Source organism: Telopea speciosissima, chromosome 3, assembly GCF_018873765.1.
Source record: "Telopea speciosissima isolate NSW1024214 ecotype Mountain lineage chromosome 3, Tspe_v1, whole genome shotgun sequence".
Taxonomy (NCBI): Eukaryota; Viridiplantae; Streptophyta; class Magnoliopsida; order Proteales; family Proteaceae; genus Telopea; species Telopea speciosissima.
In genome coordinates this window covers 28,626,128-28,651,912 of record NC_057918.1, presented here as the reverse complement: position 1 = coordinate 28,651,912, position 25,785 = coordinate 28,626,128, and the positions used below count along the sequence as shown (strand labels likewise).

The following is a 25,785-nucleotide window of genomic DNA, read 5'->3' as shown; positions in this document are numbered from 1 at the left end:
TCGTCAACCACATGAATAGGTTATATTGAACCTATTCCATGCCCCTTCAACAACTCTTTACATAGAGATCTTCTCCTTGAACCCTTTTGTATCCTAGGGTTTCAAAGAAAAGAAAAAGAATAGGAGAAGGAGGCTAAATGCGACTCTCAAACCCTAGTGCTCTGATACCAAGTTGGATTTTAGGTTAGGTAAGCAAGGAAGAGGAGAAGAAGTTGGAGGAAGAAGAAGAGAGGAAGAGAAGGAAGAGTGTTTCGGTTGTAATGTCTTTAGTTGGAGAGACTTCTCCACTCAGCTATATTACTTCATTACAAATGATAAATAAATTACATCCACCTCCCTAGGGAGGTAAAAGGTAAAAAAGGAAAAAAAGAGGAAAATACATAATAGGACTGCTGGAACTAAATTAGTTCCTAAAATACCCTTAGACCAGAATATCTAATATCTCTAACATGAACTTCATTAATTCATTCCCAGTATGTCTTTACGCAGTTTCTATGGTACTTTAGCTGGTCAGCTTCATTTCCTAATCAGCATTTTCATCTGGTGAGTCAACACTTACAAATGATATGAAAATGAAAACAAGAATGCTGAATGGTATAACCATAAGTTATCTTACTGGTTGCTGAGTTCGTTTAGGGTTAGAACCACTTCTCCAGATTTTGTTTGCAATATCACTATCTGGCTGAGACATACGAACACCAAGGGCCTTTTTCACCAGTTTTGCTGCCACCCCCATTCCACTAGGATGGAATTTCTGTCAATTGCAATAGAGAATACCCCCTTTCAATTTTGAACAGAAAATAATGAACAAATTAAAATAAATGATAATTCTCGATTCACAAGCCCAAAATAGGGTCATATAGTTTGCATACATAAAATGATGACACTACCACTGCATATTCTTAGAGAAGAATTAATGGATGATTGAAACATGAAAGTATAAGAGGAATAATGACTGGATGATTGAAACATGACAGCACAAGAGGTATTTCAAGGAAACAAACTAAAGATAAGATGTTCACATTCTTTTTTTTGTTCGCATTCTATTTTTCTTGTGCAATTTTTAAGAAATCAGCCAAATAGCTCAGGGGATCAGAGAACCAGGTGAGTAAAAGAAATTGATGCTCCTATGAATCTGTTCGTACAAGTGCACTTGCATTTGCGTGCAAGAATGGTATCAGTCAGCAAGCAAGTAAGAAAGAGCTGATCTGTAATAATCAGTTATGACACTAAAGTATACAATGCCCAAAAGCCCATATATTATACTTTTGGTGAGAGGCAGAGAACGAAGAGACCAAAAAAAAAATTTGATATGAAGGTACAGAAAAAAAATGGCTTAGAACAACACTCATCAGCTAAGGGAATATTTACATACCATAAGAGCCATGAAGTTTTTCCTGGGACGCCCTCTTCGCACCCTAGAAACATAAGGGACCTGAACACCAGACCCTCCTAGAGAGTCCTCCCTAGTGACAAACGTTGTCCTTTCGGAATGCGTGTTACAAGCATGCCTGACATGAGAAATTGGCGAGGGTTGATAATGTCCAGATTTTTTAACGGAAGATACCAACCTCCCAGTACATTCCCTGCACTCAACCTCTGAAAGCTCTTCAATGTATCGTCTAGTGGGCTTTCGAACTCTCTTGACCGCTCTCTCTTCTGTTTGGTTATTACCTTCAATTTTACAACCATATTCAACATTTGGTTTCCTCAATCTTTTGCCAGAGATAAGCTTCCTACCTTCCATTTGGTTAGTTGCACTGGATGGTGACTCTTTAGAGTTATCTTTTACGATATCTTGTCCCATGTGCAGAGTACCATCTGCATCCTTCCTACTTTCTTTGTCAACTTTCCTCACCAAGGTTTTATCTCTAATAATAAATGGTGTGATTGAAACATCACAAGAATTAGTTAATCCCATAGTAATCCGCCTCTTAAGCCATAACTTGTCCTTGACAGAGGTTTCTCTCCCAAATGTTGCTTTGAAAGTCTCATGAAGTTCTCTAATTGTGAGATTGTCCAAGCATATTTCCCCCTTAAATCTAGAAAAATCAGGCTTCAAACCAGTGGAGATGGCAGAAGCTAAAGATCCATGATTTATTGGACCATCTTTAGGTTTTGAGCATGTTTCCACGCTTCCTGATTCATTAGCATCACTGTTATTTAAACTGGTTGATGGTAAAGGCAAAGTTTCCAGCAATGTTTTTTCGGGTTGAAATTTCTCATCACTAGCTAGCAACTTCCCATGCTGATCAGAACACTTGCCATCTAGATTCACGTAATCAGAACTGTCAGGAGATTCACCTGATAAACGGAGCTTCTCTTCCTGTTTAACCTTTTGCAACATCACACCAATAAACTGCAAGGGAGTAGAAAGGCGACCAGGATTCAGGAGAGTTCACAAACTAAGTTCAAAGCAAGACTGGATAAACATGAGCACAATGAATTATAACGCAAATAGTTAATCAGACAAAAAAGGATATGACCACATATTGATGCCATTAAATCACCTACATGGGCTTATTTTATTGGAAGTAAGCTTTGGGTTGGACTATGTATGTATTGGGCCTTTGATCCAATATGTTTTCATGTAATGGGTCACTTTAATGGGCCTATAATATGGGTAGAGGCTAGGTATACGGGATTAGTTAGTTAAGTGTCTTTATTTCTTTATTTTAATTGTTATTAAGTGTCTGGATTACGATTTTATAAGTCCAGTCCTGTTTTGAATCAGTTTCCTTCATTATTTTAGTTTCCTAATCAGTTTATGCTACCTCATTAGTTAAGAATTGGGTTAGGCCTTTCCTTTTTAGTGTTTGAATCTTCTCAATAAGTTTGTAAGGGGATCCAGCCTTACACGAATTTGATTAATGAGATTTTGGCTTGAGCCTTTTCTTTACTTTGTGAGATTCAGATTTGCTGTGAAATGCGGTGCTATATAGTGGGATACCATTAATAGCTGGTGGGACTCCAATCGAGGCTACATTGGATGCTTAATCAGATATTTTCTTCTTCATTCTTCTTCTCCATCAATATCCAAATCTCAAAAGTTCACTGTTTTGACTATTGACCCAAATCCAACCGTTGGAATGTTGTTGCATTTTGGGGATTATCTATTCTAACAGTAAATGATCATTGACCAGAATCTAAGTTCCATTGGATAAGGTTGACTTTGACACTATTGTTGACCTAAATTCTGTTTTAGGGTTTTCCTTGGGATCCTGTAAAATGGGGTGCGTACTCTGAACCTAGGGTTCATCCTACCTACTCCCACCACATATTTAAAGAGTATTTAGCAGGCCCACTGATAGACTACCATAAGTAAGAAGAAGCTGCAATTATGTGCTCAATTTGACAAGTACAAGAAGTTGGTGCAAAAGGTTGTCAGTTAAGGCTGCATTTGATAAGAGGAAGTGAAGGAGACATGACGAAGTTGGTTACTTGGTTGCATTTCTTGACATAATTAGGCAGGAAAATAAGTAACTTTTGGGAACGTTTATCCCTGGTTTTGAGTCTCACTCATTACATGGGAAAACATGGAAAAGAATATTGAAGGAAAGATGGTGACACATGGCTTCTCCTCTCCCTCTTACAGGTGGGGAGTTACCAACTGAAACTCTTGGACAACCAAACAACAATGATGAATTTTGTCCTCTGTTTTCATTAATTTTCTTGGTGCAATGAAACAACTAGCAAAGGAAAATTTTTATTTCCATTTTCTTTTATCAAAGAAAGCTACCAAACTCAGAATAAGAGAAATTGAAGAAAATCTTATCAGGACAGTGTTTCATTAGTCAAAACCTGAATCAAGAAGGTTGTCAAAGTTTAATAGCCAAAATAGGAACTTTTGAGCCAAACATTTTGAACATCAACTCTGACTTATAGTGCAGTTCAAGTAGCAGGGATAAGGCTTAGTTGAGTTGAGCATATTTTATGACATCAATTAAAATGTTCAATATAATTTGGTGAATGCTTTAGAAGAAAAATCAGTCAGGAAAAGGCAAAAAACTGTATATTACTGACATTTATAATGTTTTCCTGCTTGACAAAGAGCATATATATGACATCGTATCTGTCAACTTCGTCCTTGCCCCATTCCTTGTCCTTTGCGCGCAAAGCCGTAATGCATGTGTATATTTGTATTCATTGGGTTTGCGGAGGGTTGGGGAGTGGGCAGGGTAAGATAGATTAGATGCACAGATTAAACTGCTCAAAAAATGATACTCTGTATATTACCCTACATCACAACAATGGATGTGCTGAATCATTTGCCAGAAGTGTTTCATGGCAGATTTCTAGCTTCTTATTATTTTATCTTGTTAAGAAAATATCTTTACTGAAAAGGGGTAATACGAAATTAACCAATCAGAAGAATGAGTAGTTACCACTTGAACATTTCAACAGTGTATTGTCTGAAGACAGCAGAGAGCAAAATGAGGTAGGTGGATGGGAGCAAGTGGTGCAGAAGCAAGCTTCCAGCCCAAGTATCAACGCAGGAAGAAGAAGACCAAGCCAGAATAACCTGAGGTTTCAGTTTAAATCATTTTTCCAGTTCTTTTCTAGCCTGCGGATTTCAGTTTCTTGTTCTCGTTGAAACCAAAATCGTGGAACTTGTTTTGGAGTCCTATTTTCTTACTCGATCATTATTTTTTGTTTCAGTTTAAGGCTGGAAGTAGGAATTGAAGATCCAGTCCTGTTTTAAGTCAGTTTTCTTTTATTTTTTCAGAGCCCTAGTTCTAATAGGATACTTCAAACACCGCGAACAAGTGGGGGTTTTCCCAGTCTGCGTTGAATTGTTATTTTTCTTTTTCAGGTCAGATTTGACCTTAGCCTTTCCTTATTGAGTTTGAGTCAGCTTTAAGAAAGTTATAAATATATGTAAGGGGCTAAGCCCTCCCCACGATTTTGATGAATGAATAGAAGCTTTCTGCTGCTGGTTCTGTGGATTTCAGACCCAAGACTGCTGTGGATTCAGTAGTGAAGGCCTGGTGGATTCCAGATTTCCATGTGAGGCATCGGTGGGATTTCAAGCCTGCAATTCAGGTGCATTCCTGAATTGGTTTATCTTTCCTATAGCTATTCTCTCTTCTCAATTGATTTCAGGTCAGAGATTCTAGAACTTCATACCCTGCAGCTACTCAGTTCTTCATATTTCTTGATTTCAGATTCGCTTTGCTGGTAATCTGCTTGCTGCAGAAGTTTCTGTCTTGCTTTAGTCCTCAATTTACCATTCTGGTTTTCTAGTTCCAGTTCCTGTTTAGCTTCACTAGTTCTGGTCTTTCTCAAATTCTTCAAGATTCTGATTTTCTGCAACTAAGATATTCTGCTACTGATTTTAAATATTGTTTACTGCTTAATCATTAGTTTAGATCAGTATTTGAATTCTGTTTTGAACTCTAAAACCCTTGAATCGATTCTGTTGTTTCTGGGTTTCTTCTCAAAATCCTAGTTCCAGAAAGATTCCTCAATATTTGGAAATCTGACTGTTAGAATATCAGAAGGTAAAACCAGCAGAAAGAAGGGAAGAAGAGTTGAGGGAGAGATACTAAAAGAACTAACAGCTTCCCCCTCTCAAATCTTATTTATAGGAAAGTAAACTGAGTACATAGATTTCTGTTAGAATATGTAATCCCGAATACCGTGGGGGTATTCTGGTCCTTTTGGGGTTAGTTTATTTATTATGTTATTAGTTTATGTCGGCTATGTGGGTTTTAGTCCCACATCGCCTAGTTTAGTCTATTTGTAATTTCCCCTCTAGTATAAATAGAAGGGCTTACCTATCAATTAATTCATTCAAGTATTTTACAACTTCCATCTTCTCTTCTCTCTTTTCTTCTCTCTAGAGTTACTGGTTACAGGTCCTAGGTTTTCTACATGGTATCAGAGCTAGGCAACCAGTGACTAATTCTCTCCGAGATTGCTGTTTTGAGAGTCGTTTAGGGTTCCTTCTTTTTAGAAAGAAACCCTAGTTCATCGAAGAAGAAGAAGAACTAGGGTTTCATACATTGAGTTGCTGATTTGATTTGCTCAGGTTCAGATCCGATTTTTCGGAGATCTATTTTCTATAGTGTGTTTTTTTTGGAATCGATTGCTGTTCTGTTTGAAGATTCCTTGGAGATCGATCAAGGTTATTATTGGGAACAACTCTTTTTTCTGGCCAATTTCGGATCTGGTTCTTGTTTGCCGCTGCTTTTATTTGAGGAATTTATTCCTTGTTGGGTACGTGATAAGCTGCCGCTACTACAATACCCTTGCCACGGTCAATGGTTGAAGAAGCTCTACTGCTATGGTTGAGTTCTTCGATTTCTGGTTTCCAGGGTGATTCTTGCTGTGGGAAACTTTATTTGGATAGATTCATCGACTGTCGCTGCTGCTGTTTACTTCGATTGCTATCGAAGGTTTACTTGTGGAATCAAATCTGCAGTTCTTCTGTTGCTTGCTGCCTATTTGAATCGGTCCTTGGTTCTATTGTTGCTATTGATTTGCTGCCTCTGTTTCATGAGGAATAAGACTTCCTCTTCATTGTGGCCATTTACTTCTATCTATTTGGTGCTGCTATTTCTTCCGTGGTTCTTGAAAGTTAATGGGTTGAAGACAATTCCTATTCTGGTTTCTCAGTTGCTGGTTGCGTGACTGTGAGAAAGACAGTCGCGATTCCTATTCGAAGGTTACCACGTTGATTTCTGCCGGATTTTCTCCTCTTGATCGATGGATTGAAGAAGGTATACCCCTTGGTTTCCCCTTTGTTTCCGCTGGTTTAGAGCCGTGATTGTCAAGAGGTAGAAGACAGTCGGGACTCTAAATTCTCATCATTTTCTTTTCCCATATTACCCCTAGTTGGTACCGTGAAAGTCTCCAACACTTTCTCGGTTAAGCCCTATTTTTCAGGTTCCACCTTGTTTTATTGCCTATTTTCCAAGTTTGCCCCCATCTTCTCTATTTGTGTTAGTGAAGTATCTTTTTACGAATGGCTTCTTTGTTGTTGGTATTTAATGCTAACATGGTACCTTGTATGCGCCAACTTGAGGGGGAGTGTTAGCATTATTATGGAGTTCTTTTTTTTATTTAGTTCAAGCTGGATTTTCCTTCTTCTCTTATTTGTACAATCCAGCTTGAGGGGGAGTGTTAGAATATGTAATCCCGAATACCGTGGGGGTATTCTGGTCCTTTTGGGGTTAGTTTATTTATTATGTTATTAGTAAACGGCTATGTGGGTTTTAGTCCCACATCGCCTAGTTTAGTCTATTTGTAATTTCCCCTCTATTATAAATAGAAGGGCTTACCTATCAATTAATTCATTCAAGTATTTTACAACTTCCATCTTCTCTTCTCTCTTTCTTCTCTCTAGAGTTACTGGTTACAGGTCCTAGGTTTTCTACAATTTCCTAATCAGATTAGGAAAGTGATTTAATAAAATATTAGAAACTCAACAATCTAAGACTTAACAAAAGTCCTAGAACAACTATGAAAGCCGAGAAATAGAAATAGAACATTCCATGATAGAGGGACTCCCTCTATCTTGGTTTACATATAGCCCCATAATTTTAACACTCCTCCTCAAGCTGGAGCATACAAAACACCCATGCCCAGCTTGGAAAAAGGTACAAGACCTCATCTCAAGTACAGGTTTCGACATGGCCAAAAAGCGAGTTGGGCAGAGATCTCGGCGAGTTGGGGTAATTTTTATTTTTTTTTTAACTCGATGGCTGGTTTCGGTGGGTTTTAGACCTAGTTTGCTTATGAAAGTTGGTATACAAGCTATTTTGGGCCATTTAAGCACAATGACACTATTAGATTTTGAAAAATCAAAGTCCAAATAGGAGTTTCACTTAGTGGGAAACCTGGACAGACACTTATTTATGCCTAATGTTATTTAAGTAAATGTTTTTGTTTTTGTATTTCATTTATTTAAGATATTATTCTTAAATAAGCAAATACCCCCTTATTTGAATCCAATAAAAATAGTTAAAAATAAAATTCCAAAAGGATAAAAAGTCAACCCCTAGTTCAATAACAAAAACTGGATTCTTGGCGGTAGGTGCAATTTTCAACTTTCTAATGTTGGGGTTTTTCTCAAATCTAAAAATTCCATAAATCTTAATATGGTAAAACATTGCTAAAAACCAAAAGTGCGGTAAAATATTCATTTCTTTCGATGCCCAAAAAATATTTTCATTCAGAGTGATTTTGACAGCATTCGCGCACACCAAATTAAGTTTGACCAATACATAACTCCTTCAATATAAATAAGTGTATGTCCTGGTTTCTAGCATAAATAAGTATCTGTATACCAAGATTTGCATAAATAGGTGTCTGTATACCAAGATTTCCCACCGAGATGACCAAAACCACCGAGATCTCGCCGAGACCTTGCCTCTCAGTCGAGATCTGGCACTCATACAATGGTGTTTGAGTCGAAATCTCGATCGGGTCGAGATCTTGATTAGGCATAAATAAGTGTCTGTCTTGGTTTCTGGCATAAATAAGCGTCTATATACCAAGGTTTGCATAAATAAGTGTCTGTATACCAAGATTTTCCACCGAGATCTCGCCTCTCGGTCAAGAACTGGCACTCATATAATGGTGTTTAGGTTGAAATCTCAGTTGGGTCGAGATCTCGTCCCGACTGAGATTTCAACCGAGTTGGGGTAAAATGGGATTCCGACCATCATCTCGTCTCAAGCTTTTGAAATAGAGAGATATTTGTGAGATCTCGTCGAAATCTGCGGAGGAGACGAACATAGTAGTAATTAGTTTCTTCATAACAGCATCTCTCACAAAATAAATCAACTTCAATATGTTTGTTTCTCTCGTGGAAAACCGGATTACTTGCAAATTGCAATGTAGATGGCAGCTTGGCTATCACAAAACATTTTCATGGGAGTTGTAATAGAGAATCCCAACTCCTATAATAACGATTTCAGCCGCATTAACTCAGTTGCAGTATGAGCCATGGCTCGATATTCAGCCTCAGCACTAGATCTAGCCATAGTGGACTGTTTCTTCCTACGCCAGGTGACTAGATTTCCTCCAATAAAGGTACAATACCCAGTGGTAGACCTCCTATCACCAACAAAACCAGCCCAATCAGCATCAGAAAACCCAACCAAATCTACTCTCTGATGTAATTTATAAATCAGCCCTTTCCCCAGAGCTCCTTTTAAATACTGTAAAATTAGACAAGCTGCCTCCCAGTAAGGCGTCTTGGGGGACTGTATAAACTAACTAATGAAACCCATTGCAAAGGATATGTTTGGTCGAATAACGGTCAAATAAATAAGTTTACCAACCAAACTCATGTATTGGTGTTTAGCTTCAAGATCTTCACCATCACCAGCCTCTAGCTTTTGATGAGGATCCATAGGAGAATCAACAGGCTTAGAGGCAAGCATACTGCATACCTATCTAAGATAGGAGATCCAACACATTTTTATTGAGATAAGCGGATTCCTTTGTTACTACACAAAGCTTCAATTCCAAGGAAATACCTGAGATAACCCAAGTCCTTCACCTGAAAATGTTGATGTAGATAGAACTTTACTGCTACAATTCCTAATTCATCATTCTCAGTAATAATTATGTCATTAACATACACTACTAACACCACAACCTTGGAATCTTTGTGCCAAACAAAGACAGAGTGGTCAGCATAGCACTAAGAGAAACCACAACGAGTAACAATAGTACTAAACTTGTCAAACCAAGCTTTAGGTGACTGTTGCAACCCGTATATAGCTTTATATAACCTGCACACTCTATTAGAATTCTCCCCCTAAGCAATATACCTCAAAACCCCTAAGCAATATACCTCAAAGGTTACTCCATGTAAACTTCCTCCTAGAGATCACCATAGAGAAAGGCATTCTTGAAATCCATCTGATAGAGTGGCCAATCCAAATTGACAGCCACAGAAATGAGAACACGCACGAAATTGAGACAAAAAAACAAGGGAGAAGGTCTCAAAATAATCAACACCGTAAGTCTAACTGTACCCTTTAGCCACAAGTCGTGCCTTGAGGCGTTCAACTGTACGATCGGGAATGTATTTAATAGTGTACACACAACGGCATTTCACAAATCTTTACCTAGAGGTAAATCCACTAAGGTCCAAGTTCCTCGAGATAATAATGCATCCATTTTTGTATCCATAGCTAACTTCCAACCAAAGTGAGATAAGGCTTCAGAAAGAGAACGGGGAACATAATTAGTAAATAATGAAAAGGCAAAGGTTTGTAACTGACTAGGAAGATCCATAATAGAAACATATTGCTCAATAGGATAGGTAGTTAAGGACTTATGAGTACAAGTGTGTGTACTTTTACAAAGAGCAATAGGAAGAGTAGGAGGGACCACCAGACTTGGATCAAATTGAGTAGCAAGTGGAGCAAGGACAACACTATCTTGAGGCACAATCTTATTGCAGCACTGGTACACCTGCAAGGGAGGCACACTCAGTGGGATAACTGTAGGAATTGGAGGAGTATTATCCGAACCTGCAGGAGTAGGTGGAGAAATAGGAGCAGAATAATAGGGAGTATTTTCAAAGAATGTAACATCAGCACTAATAAACTGCTTATGAGACAACGGATCGTAACACTTATATCCCTTCTGAGTGCGAGAATAACCAAGAAAGATACATTTAACAGCCCGAGGTGACCATTTATTAATATGAGAATGTAGAATCTGAACAAAACAAACACAACCGAATACCCTGGATGGAAGAGAAAAGAGAGAAACATTAGGATATAGAATAGAAAATGGGGACCGTTATTTATCACAGAAGAAGGCATTCAATTAAATAGAAAACATGCAGCAAGGACAACATCACACCAAAAGTATTTTGGAACATGCATGTGAATCATAAGAGATTGAGCAACTTCTAATAAATGTCGATTCTTACATTCAGCAACCTAGTTTTGTTGAGGGGTAAAAGAACAACTTGTCTGATGAATCAGACCATCATCCAAGGACAGCATCACACCAAAAGTATTTTGGAACATGCATGTGAATCATAAGAGATTGAGAACTTCTAACAAATGTCGATTCTTACATTCAGCGACCCAGTTTTGTTGAGGGGTATAAGAACAATTTGTCTGATGTATCAGACCATTATCCAAGCAAAATTAGGAAATATCAGTTTGAACATATTCAAGAGCATTGTCAGATCTGAAAATATTAATAGACACACCAAACTGAGTTTTATTTCTTGATAAAAAATTTTGAATACAGTAAAAAAGTCAGATTTATCTTTCAATAGGTAGACCCAAGTTGAATGAGAGCAATCATCCACAAACATGACGATAATGAAAATCAAACCTATTACTGACACGACACAGACCCCAGATATCCGAATTAACTAAATGAAATGAAGACGAATTACAAGACACTCTTCAAGAGGGAAAAGAAGATCTATGATGTTTTCCCAATTCACAGGCTTCGCACTCAAGACGAGAAAGAGCCCTGCAACTGGGAACCATAAGTTGGAGCTTGGACAAAGACAGATGGCCTAAACGATGATGCCATTGCAGAGGAGAAGAACCACTAGTAGATGTAGTACCCGCAGTAGATGGTCTTGTACGGTCCAAATAGTATAAACCAGTCTGCTCAACCCCGCCACCAATCGTCCGACTTGTCTGAAGGTCTTGAAAGACACAATAAGATGGATAGAAAGTCACATAACAGTTTAGTGTTTTAGTGAGTTGACTAATAAACAAGAGAGATAATGGTAGGCGGGGAACATCTAAAACCAATGACAAGGTCATGGTAGAAGTAGGAGAAATAGTACCATGACCTGTCACTTGAGTAGATGAACCATCCGCAAGAATAACATGAGATGATGGACGAAGGTCAAAAATAGAAGTAAATAAATCAGCCTTACCAATCATGTGAGAGGAAGTACCAGAATCTATGATCCAAGGAGTGGTGGTAGAAAATAAAGCTGAGTTACCTGTGTGAGCTAAAGTGACTGTGGAAGTAGCAGTAGTAGCTTCAAGTTGTTGCAACCGCTTGAGAATCTGATTGTAATCATCTCGAGGAATAGACACAGTGGAAGAAACTCCAGGTGCAGACATTGATTCGGCAGAAGGTATCTTCTTAGTAGAATGGTCAGCTATAGCAGTATTAACCAACTCATTAGCCCACTCAGGTTTGTCGTGCCTGGCCCAACAAGTATCTAACTATATGATTTTGTCTACCACAATGAGTGCAAAAACGGAAAGATTTATCAACTTGCTGCCCACGTCCACCAGTTCCATTACCACGGCCTCGACCACAACCAGAGAAGGAAGAGCCACGGCCCCTACCAGCAAGAAAGGCTGAACTTTCTTTTTGAGGAGAAGGATCAGCCTTAGTAGATGTAGAGATATGCGGAAGTCGAGAAAATGTTTCTTTCAAAGACGGTACTTTCTTAGCAGCCAGAATTAGACTCTTAACAGACTGATAATCAAGATGAAGTCCGGCGACAAACTTAGCAACATCGAATTCAGCTCATTGAAGTTTCAATTTCTCCAAATCAGTAGTTAGTGGTTGTTGGACTTGATGTTCCTCAATATACCCTTATAGGTACTAAAGTATTCATTCAGAGACTTATCCGTTATCACCTTGGGAAAAGCTGAATAATTTCTAATACAGTTCATAAGTACGGGAAATATTTTTCTCCTAGGAGAAACTTTCTTTCAAATCATTCCATACTCCCTTTGCACTATTGTGAAACATAACATTAGCAGCAATATTGGGCTCAATACTATTCCATAACCAGATTTTGAGTATGGAATTCTCACGCATCCAATCTTCATGTGCTGTGACAGTAGTTGGATCTTTAGAATCAATAATAGGGGGATCATCTGTAAGATATTTCATCTTCCCCTTGGCATAGATGTAAACAAGTACTGCTTGTGACCACAACATGTAGTTAGAGACACCATTCAACTTGATACTACTGATTTGAATATGGACATTATCCGTGAGATTCTTTGAATCAGCCATCGTGCACACTGGTAGTAGAGGAATCAAGGATAGCATCTAAAGAATAGTAGTAGTAATATAGAAGGCCAAAAATAATCAACAAAGTTGATATCCAGCAACCGGCAGCAAGTATTAGTAAAACAGAGTATTCGAACCCAGATTTTGGGTCACTTTGATTACCAGAAATTCAGCAACTCAGATCGACCTGTATCGAGTCTAGTACTAGGAGAAGGCAATATTCTCTGAAAAAATCATCCACATCAGATGAGGGACGATGGAGTAGTGCAGATTTCTTGTTCTTGAAGAAAAGCCAATAACAGTAAATTCGCAAGCATCACAGAAGTAGCAGAAAATCGATCTTTTGATCAATGTATCGTCATGGATAGTTGGTAGTAGATAGCAGTAGCAGTGAAGAACCCTAGTTTTACTTCATTTCATCAATTACTAGGGCAGAAGATATTCAGCATAGGCTGCTGCCACCAGAGAAGACCAAAACTTGTGAAGAACACCAGCACCAATAAACCAGAATTGAATGATATAGAATCTACAGGTTTTTAAGCTCTGATACCATGTTACAATATCAGAAGGTAAAACCAGCAGAAAGAAGGGAAGAATAGTTGAGGAAGGAGAGAAGAGAAGCCGCAAAAGAACTAACAGCCAATGGCAGCTTCCCCCTCTCAAATCTTATTTATAGGAAAGTAAACTGAGTACATAGATTTCCTAATCAGACTAGGAAAGCGAAATAAATAAAATATTAGAGACTCAACTATCTAAGACTTAACTAAAGTCCAAGAACTACTATGAAAGCCGAAAAATAGAAATAGAAAATCCCATGATAGAGGGACTCCCTCTATCGTGGTTTACATATAGCCTCATAATTTTAACACTGACCATTAGATTAAAATCAGACTTTGCAGAATTATTCACTCTACTATTTTAAGTACTCTCCTATAATCTCTGGACAATTTAAGTAGATTTTCTTTGAGTTACTAAATTTTCTCTGAAATCTGGTTCTGTTCCTTACCTGCAATTCTGAAAATTCTCTGGTTTTCTTAACCCTAATCTATTAGGTGGTTGGCTTTCTTATTAGGAAGAGTAAAGTGAAAAGGAACGAATAGAATAGAACTTAAGTACTAGCAAAATAACCCATAAGATCCTTCATTTCAACTTTGATATCAAGAGATATGTCAACTGGAAAACCATATGATTGTAATGCACTTTTCATATTGTGGCATGATCTTCACACAATACAAAAATTGCTGTATCACAGAGGAAAATTGCCTCATGTATCACCATCACAGAGTTGTTAGTATTACATGCCTAATGGGCCAACTCCAAAAGTAAATAATGGCTACTTGCACAATTCAGCCTAATAAGAAAGTAATGTTTACAAATACAATGACAGAACTAAGCAATCTTTTGGTGAAAATGCTTAGTACAAACTTTTGAGCAACAACTTTCAAGAAGTCAAGAATTAAATGACAAACCTCCAGCCGAGCATTCAACTTTTCCGCATTGATTTCTTTCTTTTCAGATTGTGCAAAACCTGCCAAAGCGTTTTCAGATGTGAATGCTCAAATAGAACCAAAAGTGATGTTGCAAAATGCAGTAGCAAAAACACTTTAAAGCTTGAGCAAGCCAAACTAAACAAAAGCTTTAGATTCCAAAACAACTTTAAGCTGTACGCCTGTACTACGTTTTGGCATGTGTTATGCACATGGACTATGCATTTTGTAAAAGAGAAGGGTAAGAATGGGAGTAAGGTTGGGAAAAGGGAGAAACAAAAGTAGCTCCCTTGTCTCCCCCCCCCCCCCCCCCCCAAAAACCTTTCCTCAATTTTTTTATAACAATCGGGAGTAAACAAGATGGTAGGGAGATGGGCATTACTTGGTCCATCACATGAAGGACCTAAAAGCAAGAATCTTAGGAGATGAGAAGAAATGAAGAATAAGTGAGAATTCCCATCCCCTCCTTAACTGGATGAGGATTCTTGACATATTGACATCCCTATATGTCACAACTCAAAATATCTCCTAAAAAAACAATAGGTAAAAATACACAGAATCACATAAGGTAATGAATTACAGACCTTCTGAACACTCTAAATTAGTCTCCACAGAGGTAATTCCTCCATTACAAAGGAGCACTTCAGCTTGTCCAGTGTCTACAACTAAAGGCAGATCACTTTTCTCATCTTCAAGCAAGTCCTCAACCTCCATGAGTTCATCATCCGTAGCAGGGACTAATCTTCCATCACCTTCTACCTGAATATGGGGAAGTAATAACACAATTTAGAAAATACAATTTAACCAAAGTATGGAAAATCAAAAAGTACAAAACTGATGATGTAAATAACACATTTAACAAATAAAAAATTTTGCCCACATGTAGAAAAAATGACCCTTTGCTCCACTGGCAACACTAAATTAATAATGCATATGCATGACCTAATCACACAGAGACATGCCCCCACTGACGCACATGCATATATAATTATTAGTAATTTACATTATCATGAGTGCTTTGACTGGCGTTTTACTTAGTATCTCATTCTTTTCATACATTTCCCTTGTTCTATTACCAGCGTGATAATTCTTTACCCAAAAGCCAAACCACTGTAAATGGTACCTTCAGAAATGCTTAATAAAGGATTTGGCAATTTGCAGGAGAGCAGAAAAATAAATCATATCAGTGACCCAATAAACACCAAAATTTGTTATTCCTCCACCAAAGTTGTCAGGGAAGTGCCTATGAAGGCAGCTTACCCAAGCAATGGGTATATAACTGGGGCCATTCAAGCTCATCGCAGCTTAAGCCTTCAAGAAGTTGTGTCTGAAGTCTGCCCTGACGCTGAGTAGGCCAAATATTGGGCCTAAATATGGGACTCCTTCGGGCAGGCTATTGGCATTTTATCCGCAGCTAGACAGCTGATCGCTTTCATTAGTTACTCACTTGTTATTAGGTACTTAGAATCAACCGACCCCGATTCTGATTAACCACGATTCTTAAGTGCCGAGTCTCAGTGAGTCCGGCCGATTGGATGAATGCATTTGTATCAGCCTTTTTTTAAAAAAATCTTGTGCTAGCTATATTTAGTTCTCAGCTCTATTTTTATTTATCTCAACTATAGTCTATAGATTATGAGTTCTGACACTGTACAGTTAAAACTGGATATGCAGATATCCCAAACCCATTAATATAATGGCTAACAATATCTTTCTTAGGATTTTCCTGAAGACTTTTGTTGAATTATTTGAAAAATTATTGTACTAGCTCTAAAGAACAACTTTTTTCAAATCCCACAATACAAGAATTGTATGCACCACTCCAGAATCCAATAATGGAAAACTTTAAGCACCACTCAACCCCATATTATAGTAAATTTCAGTTAGGTCCAAATTAAACGTCTACTCCAAGAACCCAAGGCTTGACTCAAGGAAAATGATTTACAAGAATTGTCATCAAAGAAAAAACAAATTGGATAGGCCTTAAAAACCAGAAATTGATTTAGTAAAATTCAATACAACTTTGGAAAAACAATGTCCAATTTATTCTTTTCCATCCCACACCCCACCCATATATATATATATATATTGATACAATTGCCATCCATAGAGGAACCAATCCCCAGCATATATTTTGATTCCTTTCCTCTCAACCATATTCAAATATGCTTCTTTGTCACCTACAATAGAAAAATAAAAATGAAAAATACAAAAAAAAAAAAAAAAAAAACAGAAAAACAGCAAAGAGAAACATAATTTGAAAACAAAAGTTGATTTTCCAAGTGAATTTTTTTTTTCCAGTTGAAATAAAAGAACCCAAGAATAAAAGAAGTTACAACTTCATGTACAGTCTAGAAGGCTCCCTATTTTTTTCTCGTAGAAAAGGTTTTTTTTTCATTCTTTAAAACGAAAAGAAATAACAACTTCCTATATAATACCAACCGGGAAAAAATTATGGAATAAGAAGAAATAATGATTTACAAAGAAGCGTTACCCGAACGAGTTTGTACACAACAGGGTCTGCAATCTGGTTTGGTGAAGATTGAGAGCTAATATTTCCACCAGAACTCTCCTCAACCCGGTGTTCATCATTTTCCTCTACTGCAACCGGTGCTTCCATGTAGAACAAACCACAAGGAACTGAAATTGACAATCTGAATGTATATATGACATCAATAAAAAATTAATAACAAAAAAAAATCTCTTATAAGCTTACAAAGTAGTCATACACTCATACCGTTATTAAAATTAATACAACAAATATTGGAAAAATTAAAACTTCCAATATGCATTAAATATTTCACTATCTAATTTCCTACTGCCAGCCACTATAGATAACTGAACTAAAATTATCACTACAATTCCTTCAAGTTTCAGTTGAAGTGAAATAAAAAAAGAAAAAAAGAAAATGCTATCTTTAATTTCACCAAAGAAAAAAGAAAGAAGGAGAGCATATAAGATTGAGTATTTGTGTGAACTCACCATAGGACTGTAATAGCTGTTAAATTATAATCCTATCACCGTAGAATATCTCCAATAATAAAATTTCAAAGACCTGAACATAAAAAACGTCGGAAAAGTAATATTCCGGCGCCGAGGAAGTTCAGAAAAGGACAGAAAATGCAATGAAAACAAACTTTAACAGTTGAATTCCAATCAAAGACGAAAGAAACAAATGAGAGATCATGAGACGATGATTGAAGGCTTTGGACTAGATTTGAACTTCCAAAGACCAGATATCAACGGTTTCTCAGGGGAATTTATTTTAACGGCGAGAGATTGAGGAACTGTTCTTAGTGACAGGGAGGGCCGGAGGGGTGAAGTCGCGAATCGACCTTTTTAGTAATGACTTATCCAGTTGTTGCCGACCCAACCCCCCCTGTCCTTTTCTATAAGGATTTTGACAAATGCCCCCTGAAAATGCCCATTTGTCCAAATTCTTTCCTACAATTTTTCTAATGTCAAATTTTCTTTTATTTTCAAAACATTGTAGCACTTTGATCCCTTTCGTTAATTTGAGATGGTAGATGTTAGATGTTAATTTTAAAGAATCTAATGACCAAAATGCCCTTCTAATAATAACTCACCAAGATTAAAGAATAAAATAACCAAAATGTCCTCATCTTCCCAAATCGATTAGGGTTGAAAGTGGAAAAAAAAATTCCCAAATTGGTTAGAGTTTGAATCCATCTAGAAAAACCCTAGAATCAATCACATGGGAAAAGAACCATTGAGGACCTACTGAGCCTGAGGTCTTTTTCCCATTCTAAGAAGCTCTTTTGAGACGCAGAATGCAATAACTTATAGAAAGCTCAGCACAAACACTTTAATGGTTAATAAGAAGTGTTCAACGGAAAAAGAAAGGCCTTTCAATCCTCCATACCCTTCCATGGACCAACTGCCGGAAACTTTTCCGCCTCCTTGGTTCTCTCACAATACCACCATCGCCACTGGAGGCAGCTGAACCACCGTAAAAGTTGCACCTCCTCATTGAATGCTAAGATTTCCCAACTTTCCATTTCCCCTTTTTTGTGCACCAAGACTCCCAAAATAGATAGAGGCATGGCGAAGTGGCGAACCACATCCCTTTCCTTTGTGACATGTAAATCAAACAGAAGGTCAATGCGAAGACTTTCAAAGTTTTTTTTCTTAAATTTTCATCTTATATATTCAACGAGTGGGAGAGCCTTTCCAAGAACAAGGGCAGAGATTTGGGCAATCTTAGTTCTTATGGTTTTTCCTTTAATAAAGTTAAGTTTGATTTCAGGGTTTAGCTTTTAAGCTCGGTTTGGGTGAGCATTTTGTTAAGAGAAACTCTTTTGCTATTGAATTCTAAAACTTCGGATAGAGAAGATGGTGGATTTGTTGCAAGCTCAACTAGAAATAAGTTTCAGATGGCTGTGTGGGCCGTGAAGCTTGGTTTTCTTTTTCATCAGAATCGTATCCACTGTTTTGCTACTCAAGCTCGCAGTACCTTACTCTGTGATGGCGATAGCAGAAGCGGCAGCGAGTCTACCAGAGGTGCGAACAACATCGATCTTCGCCGGCGTTGGTGAGAAATCCTACTCTCCTACCTTCTGGTTTTGATTGAACGAGATCCCGCCTCTTGATTGATGGGTTCAAACCCTAACCAATTTGGAGAAAAAAAATTCAGTTTCAACTCTAATCGATTTGGGGAAGATGAGGACATTTTGGTTATTTTATTTTTTAATTTTGGTGAGTTATTATCAGAAGGGCATTTTGGTCATTAGATTCCTTAAAATTAACATCTAACGTCCCAAATTAACGACAGGGACCAAAGTGCTACAATGTTTTGAAAGTGAAGGTGAATTTACAATTAGAAAAGTTGTAATGGAACATTTGAACAAATGAACATTTTCAAGGGGACATTTGTCAAAAACCCTTTTCTAACTTCTATCATGCTTCATTGCTTCTTCGCTTCAGTTACCATAACTGCATAACATAGGTTTGGACTCCAAAACTTTTATTAATTGGATTTGAAATCTAAAGTGAAGTCCGTGCGGTAATCGCAGCAGAATCACCATTTGTTTTAGGGGTGAAAGTTTGGCCCCGTCGACCTGAACCTGCCTTGGCCCACCCTGAGCCCTAACAGGGCTGGGTTGAGATAACTTGGCCCTGAGGGCGGGTCAGGGCTGAAAATTTCTAACCCTGAGTCAGGGTTGGGTCGGATTAGGGTTGAGGCTTCGAATTGAGCTGGCCCGGCCCAGCCCAGTTCGACCCTATTTTAAGTTATACTATAAAATATATATTGATATAATATATATATTATAAACTTTAAATGTCACCCACATTTTGTTATATAATATATTATATATGAAGATATTAAGTAATATAAACATTGGGAAGTAGTTCTCTGTCCGAGAGTGTGGCCTACGCCAGCACTCCCATGTGTCTATCTCTCTCCTCCTCAAAACAATGGGGCAAAGATGTCTTTTCACATGGGGAGGAGAGAGATAGACTCATGGGAGTGCTGGCATAGGCCACACTCCAGGACAGAGAACTTTTTCCCATAAACATTTTATTATAATGTTATTTTACCAAAAATTGATAATTTTCTCCCTAGCCCAGTCCAACCCATACATCTCCCTTACCCCTCCCCATGATCAGGGTTGGCCCGGCCCGATCCTGAGGGTGGGTCAGGGTTGGATAATTCAGGCCCTGAGTCAGGGTCGGGTCAGACCTGGGCCCAGGTAAGGGGACTCAGGGTTGGGCTAGGGTTTTATAAAGCTTGGCCCAACCCGACCTTGTTGCAGCCTTAATTTGTTTGTTCAACGAGACTTGCCCTGTAAGAAAAGAAAATTACTAGTTACTACACTCATGGTTTCTATTGTCGTAGAAAATCGACCCATACACTTTGGTTGAGCTAGTCTACAAAAGCAAAGAACAAAAAGAGATGATAGGAATGGACTTCGAGGGACTCTCTAATGTTTAAGTCAATTCTCTAAGCAAAGTGGCTATGAGGGACTCGACCTCGGCAAAGGGATCCACAAAGTGGGATCTACTTTAGATAAACATATGCCATGCGTTTCTTTAGAGAGCGATGCCACATATATAGCCACATACCTCGTTTGGAGCTTAGGGTTCTTATTGCTAATGAGAGGGCCTATTCTGAGATCAAATGAGAGATTTGCCTCTATAAGGACGCCCTCAAAGCAAGCTTCTGCCTTCCTGTCCCTAAATTCATGTCATCTCCTTCGTTATTACAATATTGTCCCAGATAGCTTGTGCCCAATGCTTGGAGATGCATGTTAGGTTTTGTTGTCTGATGTTTTAGGTTAGGACGAACTGCTTCTGTTGGTTTTCCGTTCATTGTTTTTACCTTAAATGGTCACCCGATGTATCCTGGATGGTTTTATTTTCACTGTCGATCCACCGAGATGACGATTTTAGATAAAATTCAATCTTTTCATTCATGAGTGGAAAATACAAGTTTTCTGGGCCAAGGATGTAAAACCGTTTAGGTTTAATATTGTTTGGTCAAAGCCGAACACCAAGTCTATCAACAAAAGACCTGACCTTGATGAGGACCAGGAGACCTAGGTTGATTGTGAAGACCCCAACCCAGTTCAGTTAGAGGATTTAGAAGATGAGGTAGTTTTGTTCGAGAATGGGCTGAGCCTCATGAGCTTTAGTGCCAATTAGAGATATCTTTCTTTCTGGTCTTCTTGTGTTGATGTGTTTCATTTCTTTTTAGCAATGGACTTTAATCGTGTCGACATTGTTTGAAAAAAAACCTTCCCCAATAGCCTAGTAGAGGAAGAAAAAGAAGGGGGGGCCCTTAGGGCGATGCTTCTCAAGTGGAGGTCGTGCAGAAAAAGAAGAGGAACACCCCTTCGGTTAAGGCCAAGCAGGGAAGGAGACAATGGTTCTTTCACCGAGTAGAAGTTAGTCGGGGAAGGGAAGTGTGTCTCTTAGGGTTGTAAATCCCAAAGGTCGAGATGGCTTTCCCGCCTCCAGCATCCTAGTCTGCAAGAGCATAAGAGAGGACTGGATCAGATTCCGTGGAGACTCTCTGATGCTTAAGTCAGTTCTCTGACCAACAATAGGAATTAACAGAGAGATTTGCACAAGAGAGTGAAAATTTGATTGATCTCCTTACCTAGGTGCTTACCCTTGTATTTATAGGATAGAGTGGTGAGGCAATCCTGAGGATCGGTGCTGGAAGTTCAATATTGGCAGGTAACCTGAGAAAGGAAGTTGTATCCTTTTGGGAGTCTAATATGGAAGATGTTGAGAGTCCCAAAAGGGAAAGTTCTGATATGGCATGATACCTCAGTGCGGCAAAAGGAAAGTCTCGGTATCACACGACAACCTAGAGTGTCTCGCGATATGTGGGTTATCTTGGCCACGTGGCCCCTACTTAGTGGTAAGTGATATTTATGTGTATCAGTTTCAGAAATTGGAATCGAATTGGTCTATTCGGCATTGATTGATTTGGCTAATTCACACAAATTCCTGTCAGTTTTGGGCCAATTCTAATTTATTCCAATCAAACTCAACACTACCTTATTTTATGAGGGAAGGGAATATGAGAACTAGTAGATTCAACCCGACACCTCTTGGTAGGTGGGCTTTTACACTCCACACTCTACCAATTGCGCTAGGCAGTTGTTCTTAGACACCTACACTTTGCTACCAGAGTATCTATGAATTACATTACCAATTTTCTTCATAAATTTTTTTATTTTATTTTTAATCACAAGTCATGTATTATTTTTCAATCCAATTTCGTATATTGTTTAAAGAAAGGGGAAAAAATGTACGACATTAAAGTGTAGATTTCAATGTGCGACCTTTTATATAATGAGCCTACACTGACACCTTCTCTCCTATTCTAATCCATACCGGCCCCATGTGACTGAAGACATTCTTTGCATTGCCATTGATGTGGCATGCAGATTACTCCTCACACATGCGTTGTAAGAAAACTCTCTCCAATATTTGACTATTAAACAAGATATAAAATCTTAAAATTTTTGTGAAAATCCAGTGATTTTGCAAAAAAAGAGTTGGAAGGAAGTGTAATATGTTTGTGAATAATATAGTTGAAATGGACCATGAAAATTGACACATTGGCACATCATCCCAATTATTTTTGGGCTTGCTGTTTAGAATCTATGGTTCAGCTCAGATATAATCTCCGGTCATCAAGCCTGACTTAAAATGCTACGGTTAATTTAATTGGAACACATTGGACTAGTCCAACCCACTTAGGTCATTACTACTTTTTTTTGTATTTTTTATGAAGACTTGGGTCTTCACAACTAGGAAACAAACAAACCAAAAAAAAAAAAAAGGGAAAATATAAATACACAAAAGGGAAAGGGTTCCCCATAATGTCAGCATGGGGTGGAATCTGCACTCCACAGTTATGGTTATCCTGAAAAATGTACCATCATCAACATGGAGCCTACATATTCTGAACAAAAGTAAGAAACATGTGAGGGAAATTTCACTCTGGTGTCCTGGGAAAGTTTTTCATTATACAAATTAAACTTGCTTCATTATAACACAAAAGCTCGATTTCTTGATTTTGATTTTGAATTTTTTTTTTTTTTTTTTTTTTTTTTTTTGGGGGTAAGAAATGTAAGATCTTCTTGGTTTAGATTTAAAACAAGGAAAACAATGTCTTGCTGTGAAAAAAAAATATCATAACATTATAATTTTGAACATTCGAACATAATGATCATTGTCGTGGGAAAAGAAAGAAATATGTGAGGGAAATTTCACTATGGTATCGTGAGAAAGTTTTTCATTTTACAAATTAAACTTGTTTCGTTATAATACAAAGGCTCGACTTCTTGATATAGCTTTAAAGCAAGGGAAACAATGTCTTGCTGTGAAAAAAAAAATGCCATGACATTATAATTTTGAACATTCGAACATAATGATCATTGCCAATGCAATGGCTGGTCTACCAATAATATATCGACAATTTTCATTATCTGATTTTTCTCACCCATTTTTTATTCCAGTGGCTATATGGGCCATTCCATGTGAAATGTTTAAATTGACAGTAGGGCAAAACAAACCATTAAAATCTAGGATTACCAAAAGAGTGTATGGGACTTAAGTGTTGATTATCCTAACTTCATTTAAGAGGTTTCTGATCAATAGTGGTGGGAGGAAGAAATTGAGAAGTAAAGCTGTTTTTTATGTCATAGCAGGATCCTCTACAATATCGGCGGGGCGGCAGTACACATCCGACGGCACAGCAGAGCTCACGTGGCACACCTGGCACACATGGCCTTTGCTGTGCCGTCAGATGTGCATTGCAGCCCCGCCGGTATTCCTGTAGAGGATTTTTATCCCCCCCCCCCCCCCCAAAAAAATTTTGCCCTAAACAAATTAAGAGGGAAAATAATGAACTTCATGAAAGCTCATTACCTAATTTGTGAGGTAAGATTTAGGACAAAAGTAAAAGAATACGTTATCTTTCTAGGATATAGAAAATAATGCATGTACCATATTTTGATGGTAAGAGTTTCCCTAAATGGAATATTCCTATGGATGGTCCACCTATTCCTTTTTTTTTTTTTTTGTTTGGTACGACACCTATTCTACCATATGGAGATTATTGTGATAATTCCCATCATTGGATATTTATGGGAATAATTTGGTTTGAATTTGTGGTAAATTGACTACAAAAACTTAATCACATACTTCCCATGTATTGGCGTTATCCACTTGATGTTTTTATTAACCAGTTGAAATAAAATGGATAATAAATTGAATACTAAATAAGTTACAACCTAGCCATCATCTTGCATTCTTTTTCTTGGAGATGGAAGGGGAGTATGATGGTGGGACTTGATCCAAACAAAGACTTTACCAGCTAAGCTAGCTTGCACCTTAAATTTACTCTCTTTACCATAATACCGCTTAGATGTTCCATTCTACACCCTTTGGTCCCTTTGGTTGAAAAGAGGAATCAAGTTAAACATCCCCATAGATGACCTGGTTATATGAGCTTTCTCTTTTCTACCGAATCTATTAGGCAGTGTTTGGTGTGCATTCTTAGAATACATTCTAGGTTGAATTCGTATTCTCGGATAATAAAAACAACTATTTTTATCATCCGAGATTGCAAAATCGACTTGGAATGCATACCAAACACTGCCTAAGTCTACCATGTTTTTGTGGCGATGTAAAAGAATGATATGGTAAATTTAAATCATGGCTCAAATTATTTTACAAAGATAGATTTTTTTATTTTTTTGGAAAATCCTAGTGAATTATCGAGTTATAACTCGATATACCTCATGATACATATAATTAACATAACGTATGTCCATGCACCCCGACTTTAATCTCATGCACCCTCTACAATAAGTTTCATTTGAACTAAAATTTGATATCTGAATGGAGGACCTTAGGACCTATCAATCCCCCTTGCTTTCTTCCATTTGATTGGTCCCACATCAAGGGGTCCAAATTCCGAACTTTGTCATGTGATAGTTTCAGATTCAGGGCTATGATTGTTGTTTAATTGTAACCATGACTAACTCCTAGTAGAAGCCATTTTTTTTAACTCCACAAAACTACAACCATCCGATACATTGAGCAATAGACATGCTAATTGCATCTGAACGTATAGGAATGCTATCACTATGATCACCCACTGTTACGGTTCGTAATATCGGATCAGATCGGCCGATATTGGTCGGATTAGATCGGTCTCAGCCATGGGTAAAAAGGAAAAAAATATTTTTTTTAAAAGAAAAAAACAGAGGTAAATACATCATATTTTGCCAGATTGGATAGGTCTCAGTCAAGGGTAAAAAGGTTAAAAATGCTTTTTTACGGAAAAAAACAAGAGCTAATGCGTCATATTTGGCCTGATTTTTGTGTAGAAACTAAGCTTATTTATTAGAACGTGTTTTGCACGTGAAATCAGAATTACAAAGATCTGAAATCCACGGAGTGGAAGATGGCCACACTGTCTCACACGTTAGAGATAAGGCCTTCCTAGCAAAAGAGTCAACCGCTGCTGTTAATCTCTCTTGAAACATAGGAAGGATTACATTTTCTATTGTGATGCTATAATTGGACTCTAGGTTTATCAATAACTCCCTCCACCTATTTTTCATGATCTGAAATACTGAAATACTTTCTTCAATCTAATCAAAGGGTCAAATGGGGATAGATGAAAAGACTCTCTCTTCAACATGGGTGAAGAGCAACTGATTGGTCCCACATTGAGGGGTCCAAATTCCAAACGTTGCTATGTAACTCCGAGTAGACGTCAATTTTATTTTATTTTTTATTAATTTTTCAACTTCCCTAATTTTTTGGT

At 37.8% G+C, this 25,785-nt stretch overlaps 1 protein-coding gene and 1 long non-coding RNA gene across 3 annotated transcripts in view; one reads left to right on the top strand and one right to left on the bottom strand.

Moving 5' to 3' along the window:
- The window catches only part of LOC122656495, a 30,045-nt gene extending 12,274 nt beyond the window's left edge, over positions 1 to 17,771 (bottom strand). Inside the window, exons 1-6 of one of the 2 annotated variants that reach the window (XM_043851037.1) lie at positions 17,451 to 17,771; positions 16,963 to 17,122; positions 15,053 to 15,227; positions 14,451 to 14,509; positions 1,376 to 2,359; positions 617 to 754 (exon numbers count right to left, since the gene is read on the bottom strand). In XM_043851037.1, the coding sequence (XP_043706972.1) occupies positions 617 to 754; positions 1,376 to 2,359; positions 14,451 to 14,509; positions 15,053 to 15,227; positions 16,963 to 17,088 (1,482 nt within the window). In that variant the 5' untranslated portion in view covers positions 17,089 to 17,122; positions 17,451 to 17,771. The remainder of the gene's footprint in view (positions 1 to 616; positions 755 to 1,375; positions 2,360 to 14,450; positions 14,510 to 15,052; positions 15,228 to 16,962; positions 17,123 to 17,450) is intronic. The other variant, XM_043851038.1, reaches the window with a different exon arrangement.
- On the top strand, positions 8,919 to 24,471 carry LOC122656496. Its single transcript, XR_006332113.1, has 3 exons — positions 8,919 to 8,991; positions 12,146 to 12,152; positions 24,460 to 24,471. It is a non-coding gene; the product is annotated as an uncharacterized LOC122656496 (long non-coding RNA).
- Positions 24,472 to 25,785: the final 1,314 nt, after the last annotated feature.